Source organism: Delphinus delphis, chromosome 3 (genome assembly GCF_949987515.2).
Source record: "Delphinus delphis chromosome 3, mDelDel1.2, whole genome shotgun sequence".
NCBI lineage: Eukaryota > Metazoa > Chordata > Mammalia > Artiodactyla > Delphinidae > Delphinus > Delphinus delphis.
The window spans coordinates 58,348,982-58,366,947 of record NC_082685.1 but is presented as its reverse complement, the minus strand read 5'-3'; the positions used below and the strand labels follow the sequence as shown (position 1 = coordinate 58,366,947).

Below are 17,966 nucleotides of genomic sequence, written 5' to 3'. Positions count from 1 at the left end.
TTTCAGAAGATAATACAGGGGTGTGTATTTAGGAAAAGATTTCTTAAACAGGACACAAAAAGCATTAATCACAAAGTGAAAAGAATGATAAGCTTGATTAAAATTGGGAATTATTCATCAGAAGACACAATACGAGAAGGAAAAGGCATAACACACAATGAGGAAAATACAATTACAACATATATTTTTAAAGGGCTCCTAAAAAAGGGCTTCATGTTCAATAAGAAAAAGATAACCCAACAAAAAATAGGAAACAGACTTGAACAGGCATCTCACAAAAGAAGAAATTGGTCCATACACATATGAAAAAGGGATGGACCTTATTAAAATGACAATGAAGTACTCAAGAATGTGAAGCAATGGGAAGGCTCACACACTGTCAGAATGAGAACTGGAGAAAGCACTATGGAAAACAATTTAGCAATAGTTACTTAAGTTGAAAGACAGTAAATGTGCATGCATGTGTGCACCAGAAGATGTGTACAACAATGTACACAGCAATGTTACTCACAATAGTCAAAAATAAAAATAATCCAATTTTCCAGCAACAGTAAATTGGATCATTGTGGTACAATCATATAATGGAATACTTTACAGCAGTGAAATGAACAAACCACAGTAACATGTGACCACATGGATAAAATTCTCATACCATGTTTATTGAAAGAAACTGGATCAAAAAATACATATAGCAAGTTTAATTTTCATAAAGCTCAGAAATATATAAGAAAGTGATTGCCATAAAAGTCAGCATAGTTGTTACCTTTAGTGGAGAGGGAGATCAGGATTGTGAGAGCTACCAGGGTGTTTTCAGTGCTTAGTTCTAGATTTGGGATATTTGGATATTTGCTTTTTACTAACCTGTTTTGATATACATTTGTTTTATGCCCGTTTCTGTATGTATAATTTCTTTCCCAGTTAAAAAAAAAAAAAAAAAAACTTTACGAAAGTAGATTCCTTGGTCCCTCCCCAAACCTCTGAGGTAGGACCCAAGAGTTTACATTTTTAATAAGCACCAGTGATGATTCTTATCCATACTAATAAACTTAAGAAACACTGGCCGAGATCTATACCTAGGCTCCCAAAAGATTAAACTTTAATAATATTTTCCAGGGACTTCCCTGGTGGTCCAGTGGTAAACAATCTGCCTTCCAATGCAGGGGACGCGGGTTCTATCCCTGGTCAGGAAACTAAGATCCCACATGTCACAGGACAACTAAGCCCGCGCGTCACAACTACTGAGCTCGAGCGCCTCAATGAGAGAGCCTGCGTGCCGCAAAATACAGGGCCCACACTCTCTGGAGCTCCCGTGCCACAACCAGAGAGAAGTCCGAGTGCTGCAACAAAGAGACCATGTGCTACAATGAAAGATCCTGCATGCCTCAACGAAGATCCTGTGTACTGCAACTAAGACCCAACGCAGCCAAAAAAATAAAGAAAATAAATAAATAAGATAAATAAGTATTAAAAAAATAATAATAATATTTTCCAGTTATCTAAAGGAGCCAAACAGAACAAAAGTTCTAATGGTCTTAAATTCAATAGGTAGAGACTTCCCTGGTGGTCCAGTGGGTAATACTCCGCGCTCCCAACACAGGGGGCCTGGGTTCAAATCCTGGTCGGGGAACTAGATGTCACATGCTGCAACGAAGATCCTATGTGCTGCAACTAAGACCCGGTGCAGCCAAAATAAATAAATAAACAAATATTAAAAAAAAAATTCGATGGGTAGGCAGAGGACTTGATCTTTCAGTTTCCTATCCCTTTTAAGTGCTATGGGAATTAAATTTAAAATATATAAAAGTAGTCATCAGCAAGCTAGATTATTAGTATGAAAGTAAAGATTCCCTACCCCAAAAAGCTATAGTAAACAAATCAAATAAATAGATTTTGTACTTTATGAGTCACACCGAGGCTACAAAGTTGACTGTAAAACTGTTCTCTGAATTTCTGAAGGAAAAAGGACTGATTTAGTTTTCCAATTTCAAGGAATTTAATTATTCTTTATTTTCAGACTTTTGCCAAGTTCTGTGGGGAATAAAGCACTTATGTACAAACCAAGGCTAACATACACCTACAGCTATAAAAAAGATTTATCAATATAGTTATGCATCTGCAGAAGCAAAATAACATAAGTATCATAAGAATGTGAGTTCTGATTAACAAAGTCACACAAAAAATAAATGCTGACAAATTCAAGGTCAAATTACTTAGGTACTATAGACAGATCCCATAAAGGCCACTTAAAAATCCTGTTTTCATTAAACCACCAGACGAAAAGGGCAAACAGTAAATCACAAGGGTCACATGTATTTTAGGCTTCAATCAAGTATAACGTTAAAGACTGTAGTCATTCTGACCTTCTTCTCCCTTCTGCTGTTAACTCTATTTCTAAATCTGTGTAGAATCACATAATCTTCTTGAGAACACAAAATCAATCTTGCAGCCATTTATTCAAATTACTATTTTTTTATAATTCAAATACAATTATCATAGGGAACTACTACTATTTTAATCTCCCAATTGCAAATATTTAATATTACAAATAATACTTCAATAAAAGTACTGTAGCTCTGCTTCAATTAAATCTGATAAGGATCATTTTACCTGTGTAACAGAGCCTTGCAAGCCATTCTAGGCACTATGTCATATCCTAACAAAAACATAAGGTAAAGTGACTTCAAATATCATAAAGGATGGTGACAGGCTTATAAAAACTGCTGAGCAATCAGAACTGCAGTCTAAACGGAAGCAGGCTGCAACATGAGGTCACTACTGACAAGGAGGAACCCAATCAACAGTCCACAAATTTTTTCCCAAGTACTAAATAAGCAACTTGGTGGGAGATAGGGAAAGGGGGACAAAATTTTGAATCTGGCTGGAACACCTATAAAAATATTTAAGCCTAACCCAGTGTAAAGCAGAAAAAAAGTCTGTTTGTTTTCATTAATCACACTATATCAAGAGTTATAAATTATGACAAATATGACATTGCTGAAACAGCTGCACAATAGGTAGAGAACTATTGTTCACTCATCATCCATTTTCAGAAAAGCATTAATGGTTAGTTTTTCAAATCTAAAATTAGGATAATTTCCAGATAATTCATGCAAGAGCCCCACTAAAACGACCATTTAAAAAACTGTGGTTTCGAAAAATAAATATATACAACAGGGACTTCTCTGGCAGTCCAGGGGTTAAGACTCAGCACTTCCAACGCAGGGGCAAGGGCGCAGGTTTGATCCCTGGTCAGGGAACTAAGATCCCACATGCCACGCAGCACGGACAAAACAAACAAACAAACAAACAAAAACAACCCAAAACCATGTATCCCCTTCCAGTCAAAAGCAAAACGCATTTCTTCACTTTCCCCATCAACTTGGGAATACCCTATACCTATGACAAGAGCAAGAGTAAACTGGAAAGATGCCTCACTATTATAAAGTTAGTCAATAAGTTATAACAACCACAAGTCTTTAAAATGTCAAATGCATAATTTTCAGGGCAATAGGAAGGAGGAAGAGAGCCTGTCAATATCTATTATGCTCTGATACTTCAAAAAATGTTTAACTTTAATAAAATCATCTTATGACCCAAAGCATAAATTCTACTTTTTCCCACCCAACATTTCTGATACTCCCACCAAAGCACGTTTTCCTCCTCTTTGCACTTTTAAGTGGAATCTAGCTAGCGAAAATGTGGTGAATTGATTGTCAACTGAAATATTCTGCAAACTGCTTATTTAATAGATTTAAAGGAAAAAGTTACTACTACATTTCTCTCACCCCTATAGTCAGCTGAAGGCATATTTCTTCAACAATAAGGTATCCACAGAATGAAGTGCAAACCAATTTGCCTCAACTAAGAGCTCTTTCTTAATCACTACACCTTTCCTGCATCACACCTAAAATCGAACCATCATAAGCTAATGAACTCACCAAAATGAAGCCCTAGCATCAACAGTACATAAAAGATAGTATCAAATTCTTCATTCTTTCTAAATTCCAAGTTTTAGCAAGGCATTAAATTAGAAGCACAACTTTAAATGAACTTTATAATAATGTCAGTGAGCTGGTTTTTTATTTGTAGTTCTGGAAGCAATATAAATTAAAAATTAACTAACCTCAAGCCAAAATAAACCTTTCCAATACAGCCTAGGAAAAAGACTGAAAAGCAGAGGGAAAATAAAGAACTCTTTCAGAACTCTTCAATCTCCCTTTAAATTTTTAAAAGGTAAAGATTCCCCTAACATTTGTATATGTAAATAAGGCCAAATACTAGATAAACATGTGAACATAAAGCAATAATTTTTCATCTACAGATACAAGGCACTTTAGAAGCAAGCTTGAGATTTCCAAGAACTTCATGGATAAGACTGAGCCTCAGAAGCAACCAAAACTTCTGCCTTTTATGCACCCTAGGCTACCCACACTCTAAATCCCACCATTTTTTCCACTCAACTCAGCTCAAATCTTAACAACATATGGTTAATGGCAAACAACGTACAGAAATAACAGATGTATAAATAAGTCAATCAATACAACTCATACATGAATATTTAAACCACTGGTTCTCAAAGGGTGTTCCATGAAACAAAAGATCAAAACTGTTTTCATAACACTTGCTTTTTTCACTGTGCTGATATTTGATGATACAAAATCAATGGTAGAAAAAGATTCCTTGGGGTCTTAGCATAAGTCCAGGCAAGTGGTATCAAACTATACCATGGCCATTGCATTCTTCATCACTACCCAGTTGTGATCTTTTTAAAAAGGGAGCCAATCCTTGATGAAGAATACATATTATTAATTTTATCTCAGCCCTTGAGTATACTTCTTTTTAATATTTGGTGTGACAAATAGGAAGTACACACAAAGCAACTCTGCTGCACAGCTTAGTACAATGCTTGTCTTGTTTGAGTTGAGAAATGAACTTTTACCATGGAATACCCATTTTTACTTGAAAGACTGACTGACAGACTATGGTTATTCCAACTTGAATATCTGGAAGAAATTTTCTCAAAAATGAGCAAGACTAACAGTACTGATAAAATTTGGGATTTCAAGCAAAAATTAGAATTCTGGAAAACCTGTATCCTCTACCATAAAAGCTCAATAGCATCCCAATACTTAAAGATATTTTGACACAATCAATAATGATATTAAAGAATATACATTTTGATATTATATAACAGAATATATCACTATTTGGAAGCTCTGAATAACTCAGTAAGGCAGTATTTTCCAAATAACCAATATACCATATCACAAAATTAAGCATGGCTAAAAGATTCTCTCAAAGTACAAAACAGACTCACGGATCAGAGTACGAAAAATTCAGATATGCTTTCAGGTTCCACATTACAAATAACCTTTAAGAAACTACCACTTACCAAGTTTTGGTGTATTGTCAAAGAAGAATATCCACAATTATCTGAAAAGGCTATAAAAATTCTCTACCTTTTTCCAACTACATACTTGTGTAATGCTAGACTGTCTTCACATTACTTCAACCAAAATAACATATGGCAACACATTAAATGCAAAAGAAAATGTGAGAATCTAGCTACCATCTTTTAAGCCAGACATTAAAGAGATTTGTACAAATGTAAAACAATGCCACTAAAAAACTTCTCACTAAAAATTTTTGAGAGATTCTGGAAAAGTTACTTTTGATTAAAAAATTTTACATTAACATGTAATGAGTTCATTACTACTTTAAAAAATTTCTCAGTTTTGGTTCCTAATAGAGTAAACACCAATAGCTATAACCCACAGTAACAAAAGTTCTTTGTAGTCCTCAAATTAAACCAAAAAGTTCGAGAATCGATGAATTAAAACTATAGAGGAAGAGAAATCTACCAACAAAAAAACCTGTTAGATCATAAATAGCTGTATTTCAGCTACAAATACTAAGCGTCTTCCAAAGTACAACTCAACAAAGAACACTCCCAGCAGTTTAAATATGCTGCTTTAATTTATAATGTGGTAAATAACCAGAGGTATAAAATCAACATAACAAAAGTCTTCGGAGTCCTCAATAATTTGTAAGAGTATAACATTTGAGACCAAAATGTTTGAGAACTGCTAAACTGTCACTTAATGTTTATTTCCCTTAGGTTTCTAATATATCTTCCCACAGAAATACAAAGTAGGCTACCTAATAATTCCGTAAAATGTTTGCGAACAACCTGAAAGAAAAACTCAAAGAGACAAAACATTAAGTTAGCAAAAGTTCAATCTCTAGTTTCATGTAATACAGTATCCACTAATTCCCTAAAATGAATTTATTAAGCACTCCCTATTTTCTAGACCCTGTGCATTCTAGGATATGTCTCCCCTACCTTTCTTTCATCAAAGGTGGATATCAAAGAATGTATTTTTTACCTTTATGCAACCAATCAGCCAAAATTAAAATAAAATGTTAATGTATAAATATTAACTGAAATTTACAGATATCAACACTAAATCTAGAAGAGCACTGTGACATACACATCTATTTTTGTTGCCTCATATCCCTATCCTTTTCTTTTGGTATTAGCCCCATTTTTCTATGGCAAACTAGCTCCTCCCTCCATCCAATGCTCTTGGTACATGCATAAATTACAATGACCCAGCTCTACCCTGGTCAGGAATGGGCACATGACCCAATTTAGGCCAGACCTTCTCCTCTGCTACCCCACAGGAATCTGGTCTTGAGCAGAATGACAGATGAAAAGAAGTAATTGGAAACCTCACAGCAACAGCCACATGCTGAAGAGATTCTTCCATGACCCTCTGTTACTAAATTCTCCAAAGCTGCCATGTTCTTCTCTCTGCTTTTCCTTTCAACTCTGGGACCTATCCAGCATTCTTCTAATAAATTACCTTTTTTCTTTCCATTAACCAAGATCTGTTTCTACAACTTTCAATTAAGGAATCCTGATTACCACCAATCTCTAATGATTCCATCTAAAAATGACTGTGTTTGGGACTCCCCTGGTGGCACAGTGGTTGAGAATCTGCCTGCCAATGCAGGGGACACAGGTTCGAGCTCTGGTCTGGGAAGATCCCACATGCCACGGAGCAACTAAGCCCATGCGCCACAACTACTGAGCCTGCACTCTAGAGCCTGTGAGCCACAACTACTGAGCCCTGCACGCCTAGAGCCTGAGCTCTGCAACAAGAGAAGCCACCACAACAAAGAGTAGCCCCCACTAGCCCAACTTGAGAAAGCCGTGTGCAGCAATGAAGACCCAAAAACAAAGACCCAATGCAGCCAAAAATAAATTTAAAAATTAAAAAAAAAAAAAATGATTGTGTTGGAGGGAAGGAGGATCCTCTACAAAGCTAGACAGATGATCAAAAAGAAGAAACTATTGTAATCATGCGTTTGAAACAATATTTAACCTTGCTGGTAATTAAATATATAAAAATAGTTAATGAATTTGCTCTCTAAATCAGCACTATCCAAAAGAAATTTTTACAATGATAGAATTGCTCTATATCTGCATTGTCCAATATGGTAACCACAAATCATATATGGCTATACTGAGCACTTGAAATGTGGCTAGTACAACTGTGGAAGTGATTTTTTTTTAAAATAAACTTATTTATTTATTTGGGGCTGCATTGGGTCTTTGTTGCTGCATGGGCTTTCTCTAGCTGCAGTGAGCGGGGGCTCGTTGTGGTGCACAGGCTTCTCATTGTGGTTGCTTCTCTTGTTGCAGAGCATGGGCTCTAGGTGCACAGGCTTTAGTAGTTGTGGCTCGCAGGCTCTAGAGCGTAGGCTCAGTAGTTGTTGCGCACGGGCTTAGTTGCTCCGTGGCATGTGGGATCTTCCTTGACCAGGGATCGAACCAGTGTCCCCTGCACTGGCAGGCGGATTCTTAACCACTGCGCCACCAGTGAAGTCCCTGGAAGTGATTTTTAAATTTTATTTAATTTTAATTGTTTTAAGTTTAAATTTAAATAGCCACATGTAGCTAGCTAATGGTTACCTTATTGGAGGGCATAACTCTATAAATTAACAAAATAAAGAATACCAATTTAAATCTATTGTTTTCAAGTGCTCAAGAAAATATTGCTAATGGTAATGCAAAATGGGCCAAGTCTTTTAAGTAGTCTGGAAATACTTATCAAAAGCCATAGAAAAATTTACTCTTTGAGCCTAATAAATTTATGTAAGTCAAAAGAAGGAAAAAAGGACCCAAGAACAAAGGTTGTATAGTAGTATAGCAATGACAAGGTAGCTGGAATAACTCAAAGTTCAGAAAAAAGAATGACAGTAAATATGTAATTAAGATACAGTTAAATAATTTAACATATAGCTTATAAATATTGTAATATGTAACTAAAATATAGTAAAGAATGTCATGTAAACATAGAAAAGCACAAACAAAAAGCTAAATCGGGGCAAAAGAGTGAATAAACTTGTTAATATACCATAACTATAATCACGTCTGAAGAAACTATACATAATATAAAAATCTAGAGGGCCACAGAGAAATGTAATAGTTGTATTTAGAAGTATACATTTTAAACTACTTTATAATTTTTCTAAATGACACTGAATAGTTCTTCCCTTAAATTACTACTTATTTTAAAATGACATTTTGCTGTCTGACTCTTAAATTATTTCCTCTGCTTTTTTAACCACCGTTCTGTTGAACACAAATTTAATGAAAAATATCTAGTGGCCTAAACAAATAACTGTCCCCCTAGTTAGAAAACCATGGAGCTTTACAGAAAAGTAAGGACAGAATTCAGCAAACCTAGAGCTACCTACGGAGAGTTCTTAAATTCTCTAATGCTTCCTAAACAGTGTCCAATAGTCCCAGCTATATGCTAGGACAGTGCCTCCAGCTTACCACATTTACCAAGTTTACCCAGTATGCCCTATAAATATCACTTTATACATGGAAAGGATTGGAAAGCACTATCTTAAAGGATCACAGAGTTCTCTCTTTACAGCCTAGTTCAATCTAGTTCTAGACTAGGACCTGGAAATATAGTCAACTCAACCACTGTATCTTTCTCTAGCAATTCTACTTCCAAAGGTTCTGAAATTTTACCCAACCCAACTAATACACTAATAATACAAAAACAAATAAACTTTAAGAGGAAATATACATAAGAGGTTATATTTTTAAAGAAAGGTATAAATGCTAGTAACTGAAAACTCCTTAACAAGGTTGCTTCTTTAAAATTTTCTTATTGTTCTTTTTCATACAAACTAATCTTTCATATACCATTACAATCTGTGTGATTTAGTGCTTGAGTGAACTTACATCTAGAATGAAATGCTCAAAACTAAAGTCCTTTCAACTGAAATACTACCTTGTTGATGCTGTAACACTATTTGGTTCCAGGATGTTTTCAGTCATCCTTAACTGTACCACCTCTGGCATGTCATCTGATTTTTCTGCACCCTCTTCTGGAAGTTCTTCTGTATGTTCCAGCTTTTCTTCTTCCTCTTCTTCCTCAGAAAGTTCATTAATCTATATAGATAGAATTAAATGAGAATTAAAATTTAATGAAACTGTTAACTGACATACTATTCTAAGAAAGACATAACTATTCTAAGAAAAACTTAAATACAACTCATTTTTCACTTCATTTCCTAGGACCAATTTCTCCTACAAAGTAAACAGCTGCCAACTTCTCCGTATTAGAGTAAAATATCAAACCAAACATAACATTTTAAAGCAGGAAGTAACGATTACATTACTATATCACTAGGAATATGAATAAGACTGCAAACTATGAAAAAGTCTGCACGCTGTAGTTAATTAACATTAAGAAAGCTTCATTTTCTAACCAATCAGATTTGTAAACCTATCAGCTACAACAAAGACTTCAACTGATCTCTCCAATTTCCAAGTGCACTGAACAAGTGATTTTAATATAGAATAAGTGTGAAAAAAGAAGGGCACAGAAATTTTGCCTTACGGTCTTAACTATGCATTAGAAAATGACAGCTAACTTCTAAATGATTCAGACTGAATTCTTCATGAAGAGACTGGACCTTACAACAAGAAAGAACTCACTGTTTTGACCATTAAGCACAACTCAAGGTTATAATTCTCTTTCTGGCAGGGGCTATAAAACATTTTCTATTATCAAATTGGCTACATAAGTAAACAATCACTCTAATAAAAAGACACAAATATCTGAGAACGAAAACCAATAAAATATTTTCAAATGAGAAACATTTGTTAAGCTATACCATAGAAGAAACTAGCCATAAATGGTCTTAACATTTTTTATAAATTAACACTAGTCATTAAAAACATTAAGCAGTAAATATGTACTTTTGTCCATCCTAGCCAAATGTGCTGGCAATACCTAGAATAAATTTACTGCTACATGTAACAGTGGTGTTTTTCCTATACACAGGCAAATACAGTTGCTAGAGGACTCTCAGAAATGAAAACTTCAACCAGAAGAAAGGTAATTACACTGTGATACTCTACCAATTCCTAATCAACGAGTACTGAAAATCATTAGCCTAAGTGGTTATTTACTGAGAGGTAAGATTTATACACAAAGGTGAAAATTTCAAATGATAGGTCAGTTTTTAAACGGGATCAAATGGAAAATTACTCTCTCTCTATCTATGTATTTAATAAATTAGTGAAAATCAAGAATGTATTTAATTAATAGCTACCTGGTAATCCAAGCCAAAAAAAAAACTGGCAAGAAAATATCATTTTCAGGTTTGGGCGCAAGAGTAGAATATTAAAAAAAAAAAATTAAGATGGCTATTTAAACTGAGAATAGATGAATATTCAGTACACAAATATTTCGTAAAGAAGTACTGCAATTTTAACATGTTACATTACACATTTTAAAATCAGTTTATGCCTACAGTCAATAGCTCTTAGTAACTACAAAAGCTTTATACTCAATTATACTTAACATATTATATTCGATTCAATAAGCTTTATGTAAATTAATTGACATTCCCTAGTATTTTCACCAGAAACCATCAACTAAGATACGACATGAACAAAGTCTATGGCCTATGGATTTTTCTTCCCACCCCCACCTCCCATCCCCCCAGGCCTTCCAGTTTAACTTCCTGAAGTAAGAATTGACTAAATTGGTTTGGATAAGAGTAAAAATTATAAACTTATATAAAAATGCTCTCCCTCTCACCCCACACTTATCTTCAAAAATTCTTCTTGATCTTTTTCTTGTCAACTTGACCTTTTGCTTATCAACACTCTATTCTGTTCATAAATTATTCTGAACCTGCCCTATATATGCAGCTGCCTCAACTTACGGAAAACCCTCAGCCATACTTACATCTCTTCTTTCTTTGACTGCTGTAATTCCCTTCTCTAGGGCCTCGTGAAATGCCTGCTCTCCAGACTCCAGCTTGTGGAGAACGCTGCTACCTGCCTTCTCAAACGTATAAAGAAACATAATTATCACCTACATCTTCAAACCACTCTACTGGATTCGCAATCATTCAAGGATGCCATACAAAGAACCTATTCTCTAACTCTGGGTCATTTCTCAAACACTCCCTATTCAACATCTCCAGTCATCTCTCAAACTATTAAAAAAAAAAAATCTACTACCTTGAAAATGATCTAACGACCAAATACTTGCATTAATGGGATGAAACTCTAAAAGTAGAGAGTGCTAAATAAACTTTGCTTCCTTCGAGTATCAAAATCAGGGGAAAAATCAAAGCACTGCCATGATAGACCAGGTCTGCCTACCTTTTTAAATACGTGGATAACAAATTAGCAGCATTTAAGTTATGTCAACTTTAAAATACAACCAAATTGTGTTGAGTTTGAGATTTTACTTTCACTCAATATCTGATCAATTCAGCTTCACAAGTCAAATTTTGACTTGTGAAGTTATGAAATGTTTTAACTTGTGAAGTTATGAAGTTACGAAATCTGCTTTTAAAAATAATACTTTCAGAAATCTGTTCTTCTATTACTTGCAAGCCAGTTATAATTCAAAAAAGTAATAAAATAGATAAGAAAATAGTTACTGGCAATTAGCAACATGAGCCAAGGTAATTAATATACATCACTGTCTCTCAGGACTCACTGCACTACCATGTTTATTGAGAATATTCTGTTCAATATGCTAACATCCTCTTTTCTATTCACAGGCAAATCTGCAGAATTCAACATTATTTCCTGGTGTTAATTAACCACCATTCTATTTAATGTAAAGCACAATATATTTTAAGTCAGTTTTTGTAGTGCTTAAAAAATACAGAAATATAAATGCAATATATGTGAGATATGAATATATTTCAGTTTACATAAGGAAGCTGCAGGATAATACAAATATCAGAGAATTAAACCACAATGTAAAACATAATCAAGATATACCCTGAAGACTAGAGGAGTCAAGATATAAACATTAGATCAAATTGGCGTCATCAGTTTCTTACAAGTCAAATCATCTTGGAAAAGTAGAAAATGAATAACACAAACATATGTATATTATTTCACTTTCAGCAGCCATTAATTTTATTAAAAAAAATAAACTGCTGAACTAAAATATAAAGGAAAGAAAGATGGCACACAGAATTCCCCAAAGATGGGATTTCTTATGGGTATCAAAAAGCATTAAAGGTTTAAGGCATATATATCTACTTGTCCTCTTCTTGTCATTTTCTTTTAAGCAAAAATACTTTTGAACAGCTATGTCAGTTCTTTATTTTAACCAAGTTTTTTAAGTCAGGTACTGTATATGATAGTTGGAAACCTTCAAAAAATATGCCAGAAGTTTCATGGATCACTGATTCAGGTTACAAATTCTGCTCACTTGATTTACCTCACACTCACACACACACACACACACACACACACACATTTGATTTCATCTTCATTTCATAAACTGTAAGTTACAATTTGGCATCTTTTACTGTTTTATTAAAAGTTTCTGATACTTGAGAGAGAAGAGAAGAAGGAAGGTAAGGAGGGAAGAAGAAAAAGAGGGAAGGAAAGTCAGACAAAGATAAAAATGCTTACATGAAGAAAATATAAAAAACTTAAGGAACTGACCTATAGTCAATTAATCTATGACAGAGACTTCCCCGGTAGTCCGGGGTAAAGAATTCACCTTCCATTGCAGGGGACACAGGTTCGATCCCTGGTCAGGGAACTAAGATCCCACATGCCACATGTGAACTAAGCCTGCACACCACAACTACTGAGCTCACATGCCTCAACTAGAGAGCCTGAGCACGCAAACTACAGAGCCCACATGCCCTGGAGCCTATGCGCCACAACTACAGAGTCCACATGCCCTGGAACCTGTGCGCCACAACTAGAGAGAGAAAACCCACACACCACAACTAGAGAGAAGCCCGCACGCCATAACAAAAGATCCCACGTGCCACAACGAAGATCCCCGGTGCCGCAACCAAGGCCCGACACAGCCAAAAGAAACAAAAAAAAATCTATGACAAAGGAGGCAAGGCTATACAATGGAGAAAAGACAGTCTCTTCAATAAGTAGTGCTGAGAAAACTGGACAGCTACATGTAAAAGAATGAAATTAGAACATTCTCTAACACCACACACAAAAATAAACTCAAAATGCATTAAAGACCTAAATGTTAAGACCGGTACTATAAAACTCTTAGAGGAAAACATAGGCAGAACACTCTCTGACACAAATCGCAGCAGTATCTTTTTGGTTTCATCTCCTACAATAATGGAAATAAAACAAAAATAAATAAATGGGACCTAATTAAACTTAAACTTACCATAAACAAAACAAAAAGACAACCTTCAGAATAGGAGAAAATATTTACAACCAATGCAACCGACAAGGGATTAATTTCCAAACTATACAAACAGCTCATACAGTGCAATATCAAAAAAAAAAAAAAAAAACCAATGGGCAGAAGATCTAAATAGGCATTTCTCCAAAGAATACATACAGATGGCCAACAGGCACATGAAAAAATGCTCAACATCGCTAATTATTAGAGAAATGCAAATCAAAACCACAGTGAGGTATTACTTCACTGCAGTCAGAATGGCCATCATCAAAAAGTCTGCAAGAAATAAATGCTGGAGAGGGTGTGGAGAAAAAGGAACCCTCCTACAATGTTGGTGGGAATGTAAATTGGTACAGCCACTATGGAGAACAGTATGGAGGTTCCTTAAAAACTAAAAATAGTTACCATATGATCCAGCAGTCCCACTCTTGGGCATGTATCTGGAAAAGATGAAAACTCTAATTCGAAAAGATACATGCACCCTAATGTTCATAGCAGCACTATTTATAATAGCCAAAACATGGAAGCAATCTAAATGTCCATTGACAGATGAATGGATAAAGATGTGATAAGCACACACACACACACACACACACACACACAGAGGAATATTACTCAGCCATAAAAAAGAATGAAATAATGCCATTTGCAGGAACATGGATGGACTTGGAGATTATCATAAGTGAAGTAAGCCAGAGAAAAACAAGTATCATGTGATATCGCTTCTATGTAGAATCTTGAAAAAAAAAAGATACAAATGAATGTATTTACAAAACAGATATAGATGCACAGACACAGAAAACAAACTTATGGTTACCAATGAGGGGGGATGTGCAATAAATTAGGAGTTTGGGATTAACATGTACACACTACTATACATAAAATAGATAACCAACAAGGACCTACTGTATAGCACAGGGAACTATACTCAATATTTTGTAATGACCTATAAGGGAAAAGAATCTGAAAAAGAATAGCTACATAAATATATGTATAACTGAATCACTATGCTGTACATCTGAAACTAACACAATATTGTAAATCAACTATACTTCAATAAAAAACAAAACCAACCAACCAACCTAAGGAAGGTATAATCCCCAAATATTAAAAACACTTATCTATAAAAGTTCACAATAGTATAGAAACCCTTTTAAATAAAAGCTGGGCTACCCAGGAAATAAAACTCCTAATTCACATAATCTGAGCCAACACCTATGAGAATGAATGAAAATCTGTATGATAAACTTTCAAGAGATGCTACTTTATAGTTTAAGAACAAATGAAGGGATGTAATCCACTGTCCATCAATAAATAGCATAACCATATAATTAATCATCTAAACCTGGATACATTTGAGTGAAAAGAGGAGCAACTAATAATTACATTAGAAAGCAAATATAAACTAGGACGGGCTTCCCTGGTGGCGCAGTGGTTGAGAGTCTGCCTGCCGATACAGGGGACACAGGTTCGGGCCCCGGTCCGGGAAGATCCCACATGCCGCGGAGCGGCTGGGCCCGTGAGCCATGGCCGCTGAGCCTGCGCGTCCGGAGCCTATGCTCCGCAACAGGAGAGGCCACAACAGTGAGAGGCCTGCGTACCGCTAAAAAAAAACTAGGACTACTCTGAGAAAACCGGGATATACTATCACCTTTTCAAGTGGATACAGGTACTATGCATCAAATAAATTATATGTTACATCCATACAATAGGGAACTATACAGATGTTTAAAAAAACTAATATGTTCTCTACATTCCAATAAAACATCACCATGGGGCTTCCCTGGTGGCGCAGTGGTTGACAGTCCGCCTGCCGATGCAGGGGACACGGGTTCGTGCCCCGGTCCGGGAAGATCCCACATACCGCGGAGTAGCTGGGCCCGTGAGCCATGGCCGCTGAGCCTGTGCTCCGCAACGGGAGAGGCCGCAACAGTGAGAGGCCCGCGTACCACAAAAAAACAAAACAAACAAAAAAAAACTCACCATGATACACTGTTAACTGATTTTAAAAAATAAGGTGCAGAATAGTGTGTATGGTATGCTACTTTCCTGTTATAAAATACTTAGAGGAAATATCTACTTATATTTGCATAAAGAAATTCTGGAAAAACACATAAAAAAACAATGAGAGGAAGAGGGTGGGCATGGGTAAGAATAGGACATTTTACTGTGTATTTTACCTTGTTTATTTTTAACCAGGTGAATTATTAGTCATTAAAAAGAGGTAGCAGCCCCACCCCACACTCAAAATATAACATCAAAGGTTTTAATATAAACGTTTGCTTGACAAATCATTTCACATAAGCACAAAAGAAAAACCTCTAGATCTATATCACGAATTCTAAACCTGAGAAGTCTGAATTAATGTGGCTTTACAGTCACTTACAATTAGTCAGAATCAATATTATCACTTCTTATAAAGAAGAAATTAGGGGCTTCCCTGGTGGAGCAGTGGTTAAGAATCTGCCTGCCGATGCAGGGGACACAGGTTCGAGCCCTGGTCCGGGAAGATCCCACATGCTGCAGAGCAACTAAGCCCGTGCGCCACAACTACTGAGCCTGCACTCTAGAGCCCGTGTGCCACAACTACCGAAGCCCGCATGCCTAGAGCCCATGCTCTTCAACAAGAGAAGCCACCACAGTGAGAAGCCCACGCACCGCAAAGAAGAGTAGCCCCCGCTCGCCACAACTAGAGAAAGCCCGCGCGCAGCAACGAAGTCCCAACACAGCCAAAAATTAATTAATTAATTAATTTTAAAAAAGAAGAAACTAACTAAGATCCTTCTGCAGTCTCAACCATCAAGGCATAGCAGTAACAACAAAATATAATGTTGTTTGAGAAATGGGTTTAAATTCGAGAGTCACAAGATTTAAAACATTATCTGTAACCTAAACTATTACTCTTTTGATGCTTCCCATTAAGGACAATGTTTGCACTGCTATACTGACTTGGTACTTCAATCAAGAAAAACATTTTTAAGTTTCTGTCAACTTTGTATTCAACCTTTCTCTCTACCTTCTAATTCTCAACCTTTGCCTGCATTCCTCTATGCAAGCAGTTTCTTTGCAAAAACAAAAGCACACTATTCTTACAAAATAAACAATGCTTAATTTAACAGAAGAAAAACACAAAAACGTCCACAAAAGCTCTACCATACACTCTGGTTTCAATTACTTTTCCATATCCAAATTGACGACAAGAAGTTGTTCAGAAAAAAGATCACACTCATATACTACATGGATATATATCACCTATGATTACATATAATAATCAAGAAAATTACTTCCAATTTAGTACTTAAAAATTCCACCTAAGTTTGGGCCAAGCCCTTAAGAGCAAATTCTTTATAAAGCAAAAACAACAAAAACTCCCTCCAAGTATATTTTAAATATTCTCACCTGTTCAGTAATTGAACTCAAATCATTAGATGAAAAATCTTCCTCTTCATTCTCAAAAAACTCATAGTAATTTTCCAGAAGTCCAGCCATTATCCTGCTCACTATTTCTTGTTCTTTCAGATCTTCCACATCTGTGTAAATACTAAGAATAAAAGTCCAAACTGAATTTAGAGTTCTTAAAGCAATCACAGGTAAAGTTTGAAGACAACCAATGAGTCACTTTATAGATCTGAGCGATTTATGCCATCATTCTGTGCCTCAGTTTTCCCATCTGTAAAGCCTACCTAACTTGTACCCTGTTCACAGAAATGCTGGAAGGATTAATCAGATCTACTATAAAAAATAATGGTTCATCAAGCAACCTATGACCCTTGGAAGACAGTACAATGATTCTATTTCACAAATATATATATATATTTTTTAATCAAGCAAAAATTTGTGAAAAAACTTACTGGAAGACATCTGGACCAAAGACAGCAGCCAAAGAGTTTGCAGACCAAATTTCTTCATGATGTGATGCTACATTGGCTAAAAATCTACACAGAAACTTTAACAAACTGTAATTAACAGGTGGAAGCTGTTGCAAGAGGAACCTCAACTTTCTTCCAAATTCATCTTCGTTATTATAATCTACAAAACATAATGACGGGTTTCTTTAATGAAGTAAAAGCAAAGCTCAGATATTTTGCCAGGTTCACATTGTTACACCCATATAACCATTTTACTATAACAATCACAAAACCTCTTCACTTTCTCTACTAGAGGCCAAATGCCTTAGGGCTTTGCATTTCACTTATTAAGTGGAAGAATTTGAGAAGGTAC

At 35.6% G+C, this 17,966-nt stretch overlaps 1 protein-coding gene across 11 annotated transcripts in view; it reads right to left on the bottom strand.

Annotated features, from left to right (window-relative positions):
• Positions 1 to 17,966, bottom strand: part of FAM13B (family with sequence similarity 13 member B) — an 86,973-nt gene that overhangs the window by 45,284 nt on the left and 23,723 nt on the right. For 8 of the 11 annotated variants that reach the window (XM_060008778.1, XM_060008780.1, XM_060008782.1 and 5 more), the window contains 4 exons: positions 17,597 to 17,774; positions 17,145 to 17,286; positions 11,289 to 11,384; positions 9,318 to 9,478 (listed from right to left, as the gene is read on the bottom strand). In XM_060008778.1, coding sequence (XP_059864761.1) covers positions 9,318 to 9,478; positions 11,289 to 11,384; positions 17,145 to 17,286; positions 17,597 to 17,774 — 577 coding nt within the window. The remainder of the gene's footprint in view (positions 1 to 9,317; positions 9,479 to 11,288; positions 11,385 to 17,144; positions 17,287 to 17,596; positions 17,775 to 17,966) is intronic. The other 3 variants (XM_060008781.1, XM_060008788.1, XM_060008789.1) reach the window with 1 other exon arrangement.